Below are 14,667 nucleotides of genomic sequence, written 5' to 3' on the forward strand. Positions count from 1 at the left end.
CTTAAATAGCAGTTGTGCATTCAGAAGAAAAACCAATTGGCCGTATTCATGGTGGGAAGCTGGTGAAAGAACATGTCGTCATCTTACTGATGGTTTCAGTGTGTACGCAGAGGCTGAACAATACTTTCATTCAGGCAGGTGTCAGAGAGGATCGCGGATTAACAATAGCAAGCACTCCCACACACAGACCTTCAACCATAGAGATGAATTCAAGAATAAAAGAGGAAAGGCAACAAGCGCTTTCCCTTCAGGGGAGAGAATCACAAGAGGTTGAAAGAGAACAATAGTTTCAATCAAACTGATTTATGGATCAGAGGAAATACTAGTGTAGGTGCTCACACCATTTCCCAATGAATGAATTTGCTCTCAAACCCATTATAATAGGGATGCTTTAAGCACTGATGGAAATCCACCCTCACTTCAACCAAAAGATCATACATACAGTGAATCGTAACTGTATCCAGATTTTTAAAGTAACAAAAATTAAATTTTGTGTCAATCTGGTGCTGAATTCTGAGACTTTTTGGGTGCGCTTTAGATTATTATATTATTTCACAGTGAGTGATTTCAGTTTTGATTTGTAAAGCAGTAGCTTCCTGGTTAGTAATGTAATTATTTTAAATTATGCTTTACTAGGAGGGGTTGTGGGTATTTTGTCTGTTTGCATGTATTATGTCTTATAATATTCACATGCTTGAATAGTTTGTTTTACTAAAATAAGTGACTGAAATGCCAAAACAACCGGAAAATAGCTACATTTCTGCTTCTTGCTTGTTTTCAGTAAATCACATCCAAGATCTCGTAAAGAGAAACAGTCTGATGGCTCTTCAGAGTCTCAGCTGGTTAAATCCCTTCACGTCCTCCATGATTACATGCTGATTCTTCTATTTAACAAAAAAGCACAATTGAGGTCTAATTTCACATAATTCAGTTGTCAGATAACTGAACAAGGTACATCAATGCTACCTGTTAATGAGTTGTACATATTTTATTGAATTATTGTACAAAACTCTCTGGCTTTGAGAGTGACTATAACCAGGCAAGACTACGTACTCAGCCACCTTTCTGACTCAGGAAGGGAGGGAGAAAAACCATGTGAGCACTGTCAGTGTCGGGAAACACAACTGAGAAAACAAAACTTAAAGATTCATCCTGTGTTTGGTAGCATTGTGGTCAAAGCAATGAATGCAAATGGCCAAGAACTCCCTTTCAAGTTTTCACAGGGAGTTTATCTTCTGTAGAAAATCTGTTGATGCTATGCTTTATGTAACAGTTTTCGTGGAAAGAGAATAATTTAAGCGCTATGAAAAAAATCTGTTAATTTCCACTGAATTGGGGTGGAAAAGAAATCTCAGACATGACGTCAGCAGATAAAACCAAAACCATCTTTAAAATCCATGTGAACTTCTCCTAACCTTTACAGCAATAATTCAGGCTCACAACCAGCTTTAAACTGTCAAGAAATACATTTCAAAATTCTTCCAACTTGCACTCAAAACATAGTTGACCTTGATATCACGGTTTGAATCAAAGTCATTGCACTCATACTTTTAATTTACTTTTCTATCTTGTAGACCTGATAGCATTCTGAAAAGGTTGACATCATGTTGCCCTTTAGATCTTTCAACATGCATTAAAAATCAATTTGACACCTTTGAGCTTTGTGTGTTTGAATGGATAAAATGCATTTTTGTGCAATTTTTGACTCATATTTGAGTTACAGACTCAAGTAGAGCCACAGCTATAACTCAATAACTCAATCGGTTGATCCATTTTAATATTAGAATAATCATTTTAGTAATTATTCAAGCAAAAATGCTACACAATTACTGGGTTTGGTTGCTCAAATGTGAGGATTTAATTATTTATTTTGTCATATAGGACAGTAAACTGATCTTCTTTGAATTATTAAGATTGTTTTCACTATTTTCCGACATTTGAACAATGAATCAAATAATAGAGAAAATAATCGTCGCCTTACATTTCCCCCATTACTATAGAAAATCAAGTATCTGCATCAAAGCTAAAATCACTTAAGACCATGTTTTTTTTTTAATTTGACTTTATTTGTCCAGCATTAAAGTAGAAATACTCAAGTCATACAGATGATTGCCTCATGTCATTGTAGCTGTATTTGTGCAACTTGATATGGCAAACAGATAGCAGTAGCCAAACAATGTGATCGGATCTAAAGCAAAATTTTGGAGACGTGAAAACTGTGGCACTCCTCTTTAATAACGTCACATCCAGGACCTGACCTCAGCTGATCCTCCACTCCTAGTTGGCTGTTTGGGAAAGAGCTCATTCACATGCCACACAGCACTAGCAACAAGCAGGTTACCATGGATACTCTACATTGGATATCCATCTTTATCTCTCCTTGTCCTTACTAGCTTCCTACTCTTCCTTTACTTGTTTAAATGTTTTCTCCTCACATACCCCCTCTATTTTTCTTGCTATATTTCTCTCTGTTACACTCTCTTTTTCTCCCTCTCTTCATAAGTATCAGCATGCTCGTCTACAGCATGCACAGTGGCTGCTCAGACTACAATGAACCAATTCCTAGCCAGTAGTCACCATGGCAACCGAAGGGCTGAACAAACAACATCACCCCATGCTCAGACAGTAGTGATCTGGTCTACCACTCTTGTGCTGTCGTTCATCTCCACGCACTCCACTTCCTGTCTCTGCCCTTCTCCAGGACGGTGGCCCCGGCTCTTCGAAGGGGGCAGGAAGGTGAGGAGGGTGGGCAGGAACGCCAGCGTGTGTAGGGCCGAGCAGCCGGCCGTGAGGGTGAGGCAGCGAAAGAGTGTGTGTGTGAGGTTGGAGCGTACGGAGCCCACAGGCACCAAAGCGGCACTGTAGCAGATGAGCGTCTGTAGAGAGGGCACCCCATGTCTCTCCAGGGCCACTCTCACCCAGCGAGTCCTGCTTTCACCCCGACCTGATGCGAAGCCACAAAGGAGGGGGCCGCTGCAGTCTGCCGAGTGTCCCAAGGCTGAGATCAGACATAAAACAGACATGCAGTCCAGCTCCACTCCCCATAAAGTCATGAAACCCAGCACCCCGAACTGGACAGACAGCAGGGTGAGGCCCAGCCACACAGAGACCAGCGGCTCCACCACAGCCAGAGAGGACAGACCCAAAAGGAACAGCACCGCCAGCAGTGAGTGTCTGAGCGGGGAGCTGACCGCTGCAGCGTAGCGGTCCAGGTAGACAAAGGAGGGGTTGAAGATTAAGAAGCGGACTCGTGAAGTCAGTGACAGGCGTCGCAGCGTGTCCAGCAGCACTGACATCTCCTCGCGCTTGTTCTCAGTCGTCTTGGCGACCAGGAAGATGCGGGACGCCGCCACGTCGGGCTCCTCACCCTGGCCACGCTCTGCAAATATGATGTCATCTGCAAAGTGGGCAAACTGCGGCTCGCGGAGGAAGGAGTGGCGCAGCGTGTGGGTGAAGTTTTCCCGCGGTTGGCTAGTGGACTGGTTGTGTTCTGATAGGTAGTTCAGGTAGGCTTCCAGCCAGCTGATTCGCTGGAAGCCTTTGGCGTATTCCAGCAGGTCTCGCTGTACTGTGGCATTCCAGTAGGGGGCACTTTCATAAATGTAGAATCCAATGACAGGAGAGTATGAGCTGAAGTAACGCTGCTGGGCACGAGTGTACAATACTGTCGCTGTATCCATGGCAACCAGCGCACTGGGGTCAGAACCCTGGGTCACCTGTCAACAAGAGGATAATATCTGTTACAGATTAAACTGTGTGTGTATGTGTGTGTCTGCAATGTAAAGACAATTGAATCATAAAGAGGGTGAGCGCTAGAATCTCTCCACACAACATTTAGTGACCACTAAACTTGCGCCAGTACAGCCATGAATAAGAACAACTGCAATACTGAAAGGAAAACAAACAAATATCTAAAACAAGAAAATATCAGACTTAACAACAATCTGTAGGATGTAGCAGATATTCAGTGATCTACTCTGTGGCAATGTGGACAGAAATTGAACCTCATGACTCAAATATGGAGCTAAAACCAAAGCAAAGTAAGTTTTGAAATGAAAGCAGTGAAAGAAAATCATACTTATGTATCCTTTTTAACCGCAGGAACTACTGTAGAAAAAAATATCTGTAAATCAGTGAGTCTGCATCTAAATATATTACAGTCTAATGGTTATTTCACAAATTTAGAAATGCAACAGTTGATGCAGTTTTCGTGCCGAATGTAAGGTTTTTTTTACATTTTATATTCATGGACATGCAGCTTTAATCTGAAAGACTATTGCAGATTCATACACAGAAAATTGTGGGATTTATTAGTAAATGTTACACAGCCCGTTAAGGTATGTTCACAATAGCCTTTTGTCCAACCGAATCACCCCAAAAAAGTCACGCTTCGAAGATGGGTCATAATTACATTTTATATATAGCTTATAAAATCAAATCCATAGTCCACAATGAAGGAATGCTGCAGTTTGTCATCTGTGAGTATAATACTGTACTAACAAGGTGGTGGTAGTTGCATTTTAACAATAATAAATGTTAGAGTAATTAATTGTATCTGTTTCTAATGACTGACCATGCAAACACACACATCCTTTAATTAAACCGTCACACGAGTGTAAGCTGCAGAAAATGAGCAGTAAAGCTGATATTCTCGGAGGCTTCAGAAAGTATTCACTTCATGTAGCTTCTCCTTAGTTTAGCTGTCAGCATGGTCGGTAATTGCAGTGATTGCATAACAGCTTTTAACACTTCAGCAGTGTTTTACTTTTTTTTGTTCTTCGTGTGAAGGCGTGATGGCAGGTGCTGAGTGTGCGACATCACATGGATACCCTCTAGTCATCATTGCTGTGTGTGTGTGTGTGTGTGTGTGTCACTGACTGTATATAAATATGGATGACGTGTCGCTACTCCCTACTGCTTTGCAAAAGTGAAGCCAAAACATCTCCTTTCCAGGAGCTGCCATCTTGCTTGTGTGACGTCATTTGGAACCAGAATCTGTGCAGTAGAGTCAGGCTATCCTGCCGCCTTACGGAGTTTTGAGAGTGGCTGTTGCATCTGTCAATCATGTTGTCACATCCCTTTTTATATATAACAAAGAACTAACTGAAAACAGATTATCAGAAAAAATGAGCGCTTGGACAAACATCAGCATGATAAGAATGACCTAAAATGACAGAAACTATCTTTGTACTTTGATTTTTTGGTTTGTCCCACTGCCAATATAGAGGGGGCGGGATTTATGACCTATACTGCAGCCAGCTGCCAGGCAGGTAATCAATATGTTTTGGCTTCATTTTTGAGGAGCTGTCATGACGTCCATATTTATATGCAGTCAATGGTGTCTATGCCTCACCTGCAGGAAGCCCATCAATCCAAAGGAGATGTAAACCAGATACAGCAGAACCACAAAGGGTTTGACATAGGTGTTAGTGATCCAGTCTCCATAGCAACGTCTCATACACCCCAGCAGCAGGTGAGAGTCCTGAGGATGAGGGTCCGTGGTAGCCGTCGGGTGAGCATGAGGGAGTGGATGTGAGTGTGTGGAGTTAGCCACATGTGCGTGTCCATGCACGTCAGGGTTGTTTGCTGTGTGTGGGTGTGTGTGCGTATGTGTGTGAGTTAGGTTAGGGTTTGGTGTGTGAGCGTGACTGTGACCAACCGTGTTCGACGTGTTGGTTGCCTGTGTTTCGTCCTGATAACGTGTGTACATTAGACACCTGTACCAGGCCGGTTTAGAGTCCAGCCGGTCCGGTTTGGGAACTCTCCGGCAAAAGCAGCCATGTCTGTATCCAGTCTCTAAGTATCCGGTGAACACCAGACAGGAACTGTAGAAGGACAGCATGTAAACGTAGCTGATGGTGACTGCCAAAGCGGCGGTGCGGCAGAAGAGTCGGACAGCCTCCATATTTGTGAGTGGCGAGGCAGCCAGGCCCAGGGTCATCAGATGGAGCATGGTGGAGCCGGAGAATCGCAGCATAACATCCTCAAACACGCTCGCCACTCGCTCCTTCACGTGCTGGTCCTCCCGTGTTCGCCTCCACGATGACAGCATCTCGAAGGAGCCGAAGAGTCCGTGACCTGGTAGACAGAAATAGAAAGGATTCATATTACATTAGATTGTGGATGAAACCTTAAAGACATAGAGAGTTTGATTTTAAGAGATTTATATTATCGAACCAACTTGGGTCTGAGGCTGCATGGTTGTTCAGTGTGCTTGTGGGCGTATGTAAACAGAAAACAAATGTTAGATATGACCTTATTTTAGCAGTGACTTATAAATGCTTAAATCACAGAGTTAAGTTTTGTTAGAGTGACTGCACAAAATAAATTATGCTAATCTCACTGTTCAACATATCCAAACTGCACACAGAGACTCCAACAGTCATCCGTCAACTTGTCTAGGAGGCAAAATCGGAGTTCCTCAAAAACAAAATAATTCCTTTAAAGTCACTGTAGGCCTACCATAAAACTTGCTCATTTTCAACCCCCTGTTTTCCTTTTTCTTAGAATTCTTTGATTGCACCCCGGTGGCTTCAATTTATTCATTCTGAGGAATCAGCATGTTGCACAAAGAAGTGTAATAATTCAGCCCGCGTGGTGTTGAGCAGTCCGTCTCTGTATAATGTCCCACCTCAATCCTGAGTGAACAGCAAATATGTGAGATGACAAATGTAAGACACCATGGAAATGCAGTTTCAAAGATTCCAGTTGAGAAAGCGGATTGCATTGCATACAGAGAGTACAACTTTTATAGATCACAATACAGAAAATAACTAATTGAAACTGATTTTAAAACATGAGAACAAGTCATTAAGAATAACCCTGCAGATGCACAAAATTAAGCATGCTTTCTTAATGAATTTATAGCTTAAAAAAATGTATAAAATAAGGTTACAGTGATTTTTTTTGTTGATGTGTTTATTCAGTAATACACATCAGTGTCCATTTGAGGTGACTGAGTGCACCACCTGCATGTGCATGTCCAGTTTCATACAGTTTGCATGCTCAAACATGTTTATGCACATACAGCAGATGGTTTTTAATGGTTTTCTCTTCCGTGGTTGCCATGGCACCAGTGAGTCACCAGTGACACAAAAATTTCCTCCTCACCCCACCAACTTCCCCCATCTCTCTCTCTCTATTTCTCCAGTGACCTCACCATGGTGAAACACTTAACACTTAAGCAAAGGCATAACATACCGACACTTCATGCGTGGGAGCTATTGAGAAAGTCTGTTGATATGTAGAGAGTGTGTGTGTGTGTGTGTGTGTGTGTGTGTGTGTGTGTGTGTGTGTGTGTGTGTGTGTGTGTGTGTGTGTGTGTGTGTGTGTGTGTGTGTGTGTGCGTGCGTGTGTGTGTGTGTGTGTGTGTGTGTGTGTATGTGTGTGTGTTTGTGTGTGTGTGTGTGTGTATTTGAAAGAGAAGGAATTACAGAGTGAATAACAGAGAAAGAGGTGCAGAGGTTAATGTTGCAGATAGAGAAGATGAGAGTAGAAAGAGAGGATGTAGCCCAAGGACTTAGACATTTACCGAAGCCTGAATGTGCACTCATGGACACACAAATACACATATTCAGGCACTAAGATATAAGAAAAAACAAAAGGTAAGGATGAATTCATAGCCAGAACCATCACAGTCCCTCGATTTCACTGTTGTGTTATAAAGTGGATTTCACATACTGAAAATTCTCCATTTAATCATATTGCTCAGATTCACACACGCAGACATGCACTAACACCAGGGCTAGTTTAATCCAATAATCTTTTATTCTATAAATATGTCAGGAAAAACTTAAAAATGCCGTCACAATTTCCCAAAACCAAAGTTAATCTATTCCAAAGTGTTGCTTTATTCTACTAAAACTCCAAAAACCCAAATATTACATTTATTTTCATATATGATGAACAAAAGTATCAAATAATTGCATCTGATAGTGAAAGTTTAGTATTTTTGCATATAAAATGATTATTTGACTATCTAAATATTTAAAATTCATTACAGTTGGCTAATTGATCAATTGTTTCAGCTCTAGGCTAGTTATTAATACAAATAAAATATAAAGAAACTTGGCCCTAGTGGCTAAAGTGAGAAAAAAATATTTATTTAAAATATGGCTGTTTGTTTTCTGTACATGATCATCAATGACACATTTTGATCAGTTCTTTGAAAGCATTACAGCCTTAAAAACTGCTGGATTTTACCGATTTAAATGTTATGATGTTCAAATGTTTCAAATGCTTTTAAAAATGGACATTGTTGTGAGTAAATGAATGCATGAACTGAATATTTTCAGTTTCAATTCAGTCCTTTTGTACAAAACAAAACCCCCCTGTTAAAAATGTGTTGATGTAACAGGTGACAATTTCCACCATCAGTGCATCAGTTGTCTGTTGTGAAGCCTGATTTTACACAGTGTCTTAGAGATGAGAGAGATAAGCTCTAAGATTTTTTAAACAAATTTCTAAATGTGACATTTATACTGTATTCGACACCCCCCACCCTATACACACACATACACTCCCATGCTCTCTCTCTCCTTCCGTACTGTGCAGCCACATATTTTTTTCTCTCCTCACACGTCCTCCCACCTTTTTTTTTCAATCTGCCCACTTGCATCCTGACAAAAACCTCCTGCCTTCCTTCCTTCTAACTACAATTTAACTTCATTTTCAGCTCAGAGAATCTTTATCTCAGCTCCCCATTCTGAGTGATATTTCATAGAGCCCCCTCTCTGTCTCTATTCCCCTGTCTTCTCTATTCTCTCCGCTGTTATTTTAAGCCTAACAGCAGCCTTTCCTCCTCCACATTACAGAGTAAGGTATAGACTACATGTGTGCATGACTGCTTACGCACAATACCCCCTACTGTATCCAATGTGCACACAGACAAGATAAACCGCCTGTACGCCTTCACACATACAGTATGGCGTGCATTTTCATTTTGCTCCTCATTTGTTCATTTTTCATTTACTGTAGTCTTTATCCTTTCTTTTTGTCTCTGTCCAAACAAATTATTTTACTAACTTAACTTAGCACTGAATAAAACACACGCAAATACTCATGCTTTATCATCCCTATTCCACAAACGAGCTGCTGTGTATCAATCACATTTAAACTACTGAAACTGTCATTGTAGCTTTAAAAGCAGAAATGTTTTTTCTTAACCCGCTGATATATTTTTCACTCTGGGACATATATACTAAATCAAGAAAGAAAAAGATGGAGTAAGACTTTAACTGAAATTCCTAGAAAAACAAAGTTTATTCCCAAACTATTTGGGCATAAAAATGACTTTGATCATAAATATTGTAGCATTTATCATGTCAAGTCTGTGATATTGCTACAAATTATGGTTAATTCTCCAAATAAGTGGTGAGGTCTGCCACAGGTATGGAAGTCTGTAGAAAGTGCATTTGGGGCCACTTGTGGGTTCGATGAATAGGGGATTTGGACAGGTGCTTGTAGTCCAGACTTCTCAGAAAAGCACTCATAAAGTCTGCAATCATGGCAAAATCCAGGACTCAGCCTACAACCCCTTACAGTATAAGTTGTTTGGAAAGTGGAAGGACAGATGGATGGTTTAAGTAGTGAAGTATGCAACAATCTGATGTCTTGGTTATTTTCATTTGTAATTAACAGTGTTGCACTAAAAGCGTGAAGTTCATGTATATTTGCTTAGCTCCACACCTGGACAATTGTTTTGGGATTGTTAGTTTTACAAAGTTAGAGAAATATATCTGATGCAGCACCCCCAATCGTTTTGAATCATGCTGACTCCTGAAGAATATCCTTTCTATTCAAATGGTCTATTCAGTTTATCGTTTGCAAAATCATATGAAATCCTCTGGAACTAGCTCTGATTTGTTCCAGCCAGACTCCATTTCAAGACCTCCGACTTGTTTTATGTGAAGCTTTAGTTTTAGTTCTCCTGCTCCCAGTCAGAAAATGTGTTGTTACAGCCTTCACCACCCCCCAACCCACCCTCCCCTCAGTAACTTAAGTTCATGCCCAATCACCTGTCAGGCATTTTGATGTTCTGTCTACTTTGAAATGGCATTCAGCCTGAAGCTGGCACCTGCAAAACCCATCACAGGTACTGACAAAACACAACGGTGAACGCAGGAAGTCTGCAATATAAAAGCAATGGTAGCATTCACCGCAGCTCCCTCCTTCCCTCCTTCCCTCCTTCCTCCTGATGTGCATTAGTTTCACCTGTCTTTGATTTCTCTGTGCTTTTATCCACCATTGTTGTTTCCGAGGCTTAACTGTGCTTGACAACTGCGGTATAACTTACTCAAAAAGTGCCAGCCAAAAGTGTTCTGAACTTTTCTGAAAAGGCCAGTTCCAGACAAATGTGAGGATGGCGGCATGGACAGAGACAAGATTGATAAGGTAAAAATAAACCTACCGAGCATGACGAAAGGGATGCCCAGGTATGTGGAGTTGTAGGTGGCCCCGGTCAGGTTGAGGATCCCAGCAGCAGTGAGACCTGACAGTGTGATTGACAACAAAGCCAGCAGTCCCAACCAGGGTTTGGATCTCACACAGTCCCTCATAGAGCAGCAGAGGACAGCCAGCACACCACACATCCCCAAGCTGGCTAACAGCGGGCGGCGTGACAGAACTGATGAGAACTGGAAGTCTGTCCTCAAAGAAGAAGATGCAGAGGGGTACAGCCCTAGCTTAGGGTGCAACGCTGCAAAGTGGTGTAACTCAGCACAAAAGGCCTTTTCCCATTGGCTGGCCACCCGGTCCATCAGGCCGCCACGGGCTTGGAGGTAGTAGGTGAGCTGCAATGCCCTGGCAGAACGTACGCCTTCTCCTTTGGCTCCTGACCCCGGACCACGTACGACCCCGCTGGGACCCCAGCCCTGCACGCCGCCAAGCTGATGACCAATGTACGCCTGTCGCCCGTCTGCCAGCTGCGTTATCGGGTACCGCAGGACTGGGACGGAACGGTTGGAGTTGCGAGCTGACTGGATGTCCTCCATGGAACGGATGATGTCATCGATTATGCAGATGTTCTTGTCATCAGGGAGACAGAGGTAGGAGAAGGAGTAGTTGAAGCTGTTAAAGCCTGTCGCCGGGACTGTCACCTGCATCTTGTAGATCCGCCTGTGGAGCTACGTGCAGACAAAACACACACACACACACACACACAAAGAGAGAAGTGTATTAAGTTTGCTTCCCAGTGGCCCAGTTTTCCAGAAAAAAGACTGTGGCAAGAGCAACAAAAGTTTGATCAAAGTTCTAGCAAAGTTTTTGCAAATCAAAGTGTGTTAGGCTCATTCGGCTACTTTGTGCGCCTCCACTTTTCAGCTGTATGTCTATGTGAATAAGACAAAGAAGAGTGTGGGGGAGTGCATGTGTGTGTTTGTGTTTTACTCTGCAATAGTGGTCTCAGAATCTTCCTCCGTTTCTATGGCAAGAGGACAACAGTGTCAGCATCCACAGAGCCGGTTACTTAGCAACAGGCCTGATGCCAGTCTCTGCCACCGTGTACATGGGCAGAGCTGTCTCCCACCTCAGAATGGTGCATTGACTTAAGAGAGGGAGGGTGTGTGTGTGTGTGTGTGTGTGTGTGTGTGTGTGTGTGTGTGTGTGTGTGTGTGTGTGTGTGTGTGTGTGTGTGTGTGTGTGTGTGTGTGTGTGTGTGTGTGAGGGGAGTGAAAACATATCCAGAGATAAAAAAAATCCAGATTCTCTGATTCCAGCTTCTCAAATGTGAATTTTTTTTTTTAGTATAGTATAGTTCAGTTTCTATAGTAAACCAAATATATTTGGCTTGTGGCCAGACAAAACATTCAAGATGATACCCTGGGTTTTGGGAAACAGTGATTAACATTTTTCATTATTTTCTGATATTTTATAGACAAAACAACTAATTGATTAATCCAGAAAATCATTGACAAATTAATTGATGATGAAAATAATTGTTAGTTGCAGCACTGGTCTGCAGACCTCGGTGGCTCAAATTATTGATCTGAATTTAAAGGCCAAATAATCAGCAACTATTTTACCATATAACTTACAAATTGAATTTTATATTAAATCTATAAAGCAGCTAATTATAACTGAAAGGGCCACTTCTGTTTCCTTCTGTATATTATTATTGATGGAAACAAACTTGTTTTTGTATCGGTTTAAAAGGACTTGAATTTGTGTGTCAAAGGTTTTAATGTAACAGCCCTACTGTTAACATTAAATTGCAGATATAAGTTAATATTCAGATGTGATTTCTTGTTGAGAGCATTAAAGAAAAACTTGCAGATTCGTCTTGCACTTCTGGGCCCCTGAGTCGTTGTTCGGTGGCATTTTCCGTTTCTTGTGGATAACTGGTTCCAATGGGACCTTAACCTGCTACAAAAGGTCTTATAAGGCCAAAAAAATCATCTCTTTGAAACATCTGAGGCCATCTTCAGGTAGTTAGATACTTTGCTCTGATATTCACCAATATATCTGACAGTTACCAGTTTATTTACTAACAGGAGCTTAAATAGACAGGAATACAATGCAGTCAATGGCTATGACTCACATCTGACTCTTTTTGCAAGTGAAAATGTGTTTAGTTCTCGCTCTGGCTATGACTGTTATGACTTTCTCCATTGACACACGGCCTACTCCATGCTACAAGTGTACATCCAATCTTCAGGGAGTTGGTATAAGACATTGTGGGAAATGTATAATCCCAGAACCTGAAGGAGAAGTAAACAAAACCAGCTAGGAGCGAGCGAAGACAAAAAAAGAAAAGAAAAACAACAGATGATGTGTAGCAGTGTAACATTATGTAACTCTGGCTTTCACAGCAGTATATTTTATGCATGGACTAACCTGTTTCTCTCTCACAAATGGTCACGGTAAATGGTGCACAGTGCTAAACTAGCCTGCGTCTAACTGTGGCAGTCCTCTATGGACCAATACTGTGTTCTTGGTATCAGAAAAATGGGTCACAATAACCATCTTTGAGTAAGTAATACACACACGCACGCACAGAAACATGTTTGGACAGGGCATATACAAACATACACAGCCGGCACAATGGGGATCTTAGGCTTATTAGCCAGTATGCTCTCATTCCAACCTCATAACTTAATGAAATCATTTGGCTAATTGCTCCAGGGGTGTCAAACTAATATTCATAAATCCATTTAGGAATAACCAACTTAGAGACAGAGGCCTCCGAGCTCCAGCTGACTCCGCTTTGTAATTGACATGCTCTGCCTCATAACTACAAGGGTCATGGGGGTTATTTGAAATGGGACTGTGTTGTTCCAATAAATGACTATCAATCACTGAGAATGGGGAGGAAGACAGGCTGCATATGTGCGCTGGCCTGCAGATATTGACCTCTGTGTGTGCATGCGTGTTACTGAAACTAGGAAGTTGATTTGCTTTTAAAGGTGGATTCTGCAGATGCATTGCAAAAGTAAAAGGCACTGAAGCTACAGTGTACAAAAGGGGATTGTAGTCTCTTATTCCATAGGACAGTGGTACGCACATAAAAGCTGTGGGCCAAATGTGGCCTTTCCTAAACAAATATATGACCCAAAACAAAAGCTGTAGTTTTTACTTTTATAATTTAAATCTAAACTTTAGCTGACCAAGAAACACCTTATAAACCTAGAAGAGGTACATGACATAGTTTGGCCTTCATTCATTCATAAATGAAGGAGGCGACTGTTTAGTATGTGTGGAGCTATCAGTTACATTTTGTAGTCTTTTCTATGTACTTATGTCCATGCTTATGAGTCATTTTTGCCAATTGCTGTCACTCTGTGTGTGAGTTTGTGAATGTTCTTGAACTTAAAAATGTTCCTCTCAAAGCTCACAGGAGAGTGTTCCATAATGTTCAAGTCATGGCCAATAATTATGTCTTGGTGGGCTCTCTCATATAAGTTATGTAGGTATATCTTTATTTTCATTCATTTACTTTTAACATTTTTTTTTTTTACTGTTGATATTACTTGAAGCACTTAGACAACGTGCATTTCTTTGTATTTATGACTTTATTTGTCAGGGACAATGTTTTTTGAGGCTCATTAACTTTATAGAAATTGTTTGGATATGTGTTCATATGGTGTGTGTGCGTGAATACCTGAAGTATGGTGTCCAGATGAACCGGGTCCAACACGCTCCCTTTTCGGGTAGTGACGATTACGCGCCCGTAGCGGCCCGGCGTCTGCAGGTCGGAGTAGAGCGAGTGTTTGGAGCGGTTCACGGGGAACAGGCTGTCCACCAGGTTGCCCTCTATCTTGGCCAGGCTGTGCTTGGGCGCGAGCATGCTCTCCACGTCCTCCTCCACGCGGTACCGACTGAAGCTTGCCCCGAGCAGGATGGAGAGGAGCACGGGCGCCGAGGCGAAGAACACCGGGTGGCCCGCCACGAACCGGCCCAGCGCGTGGAAGGAGGTCCTCAGGCCCGCGTGCAACACCTGGCGCAGCATCCTAGCGCGCGGCCGCGGCTCGAGCCTCTCCCACCGACCGGAAAGCCTCGGAGCACTGCTGAGCATCAGGGGCTGCCGGACGCATCGGTGGGCGCCGTCCTTCTTTGACTTGGGGAGGAGAGGTGAAGCCGGGTGATGGGAGGATTTGGCCACCGGAGCAGGAGGTCACCAGCCGGGGAGAATCCAACCCTCCTCCGGTCACAAGGGCGCTTCTTTCCCTGGGG

General features: G+C 42.3%; 1 protein-coding gene across 1 annotated transcript; it reads right to left on the reverse strand.

The window, feature by feature from the left end:
- Nucleotides 1-2,618: 2,618 nt before the first annotated feature.
- Nucleotides 2,619-14,443, reverse strand: ptchd1 (patched domain containing 1). Its single transcript, XM_062441847.1, has 6 exons — nt 14,096-14,443; nt 10,865-11,123; nt 10,409-10,828; nt 5,660-6,078; nt 5,354-5,482; nt 2,619-3,716 (listed from the first exon to the last, which is right to left on the reverse strand). The coding sequence occupies exons 1-6, from the start codon at nt 14,441-14,443 to the stop codon at nt 2,619-2,621; spliced, it is 2,673 nt and encodes an 890-aa protein (XP_062297831.1).
- Between the last annotated feature and the right edge of the window lie 224 nt (nt 14,444-14,667).

The sequence above is a fragment of the Scomber scombrus genome, chromosome 20 (genome assembly GCF_963691925.1).
Source record: "Scomber scombrus chromosome 20, fScoSco1.1, whole genome shotgun sequence".
NCBI lineage: Eukaryota > Metazoa > Chordata > Actinopteri > Scombriformes > Scombridae > Scomber > Scomber scombrus.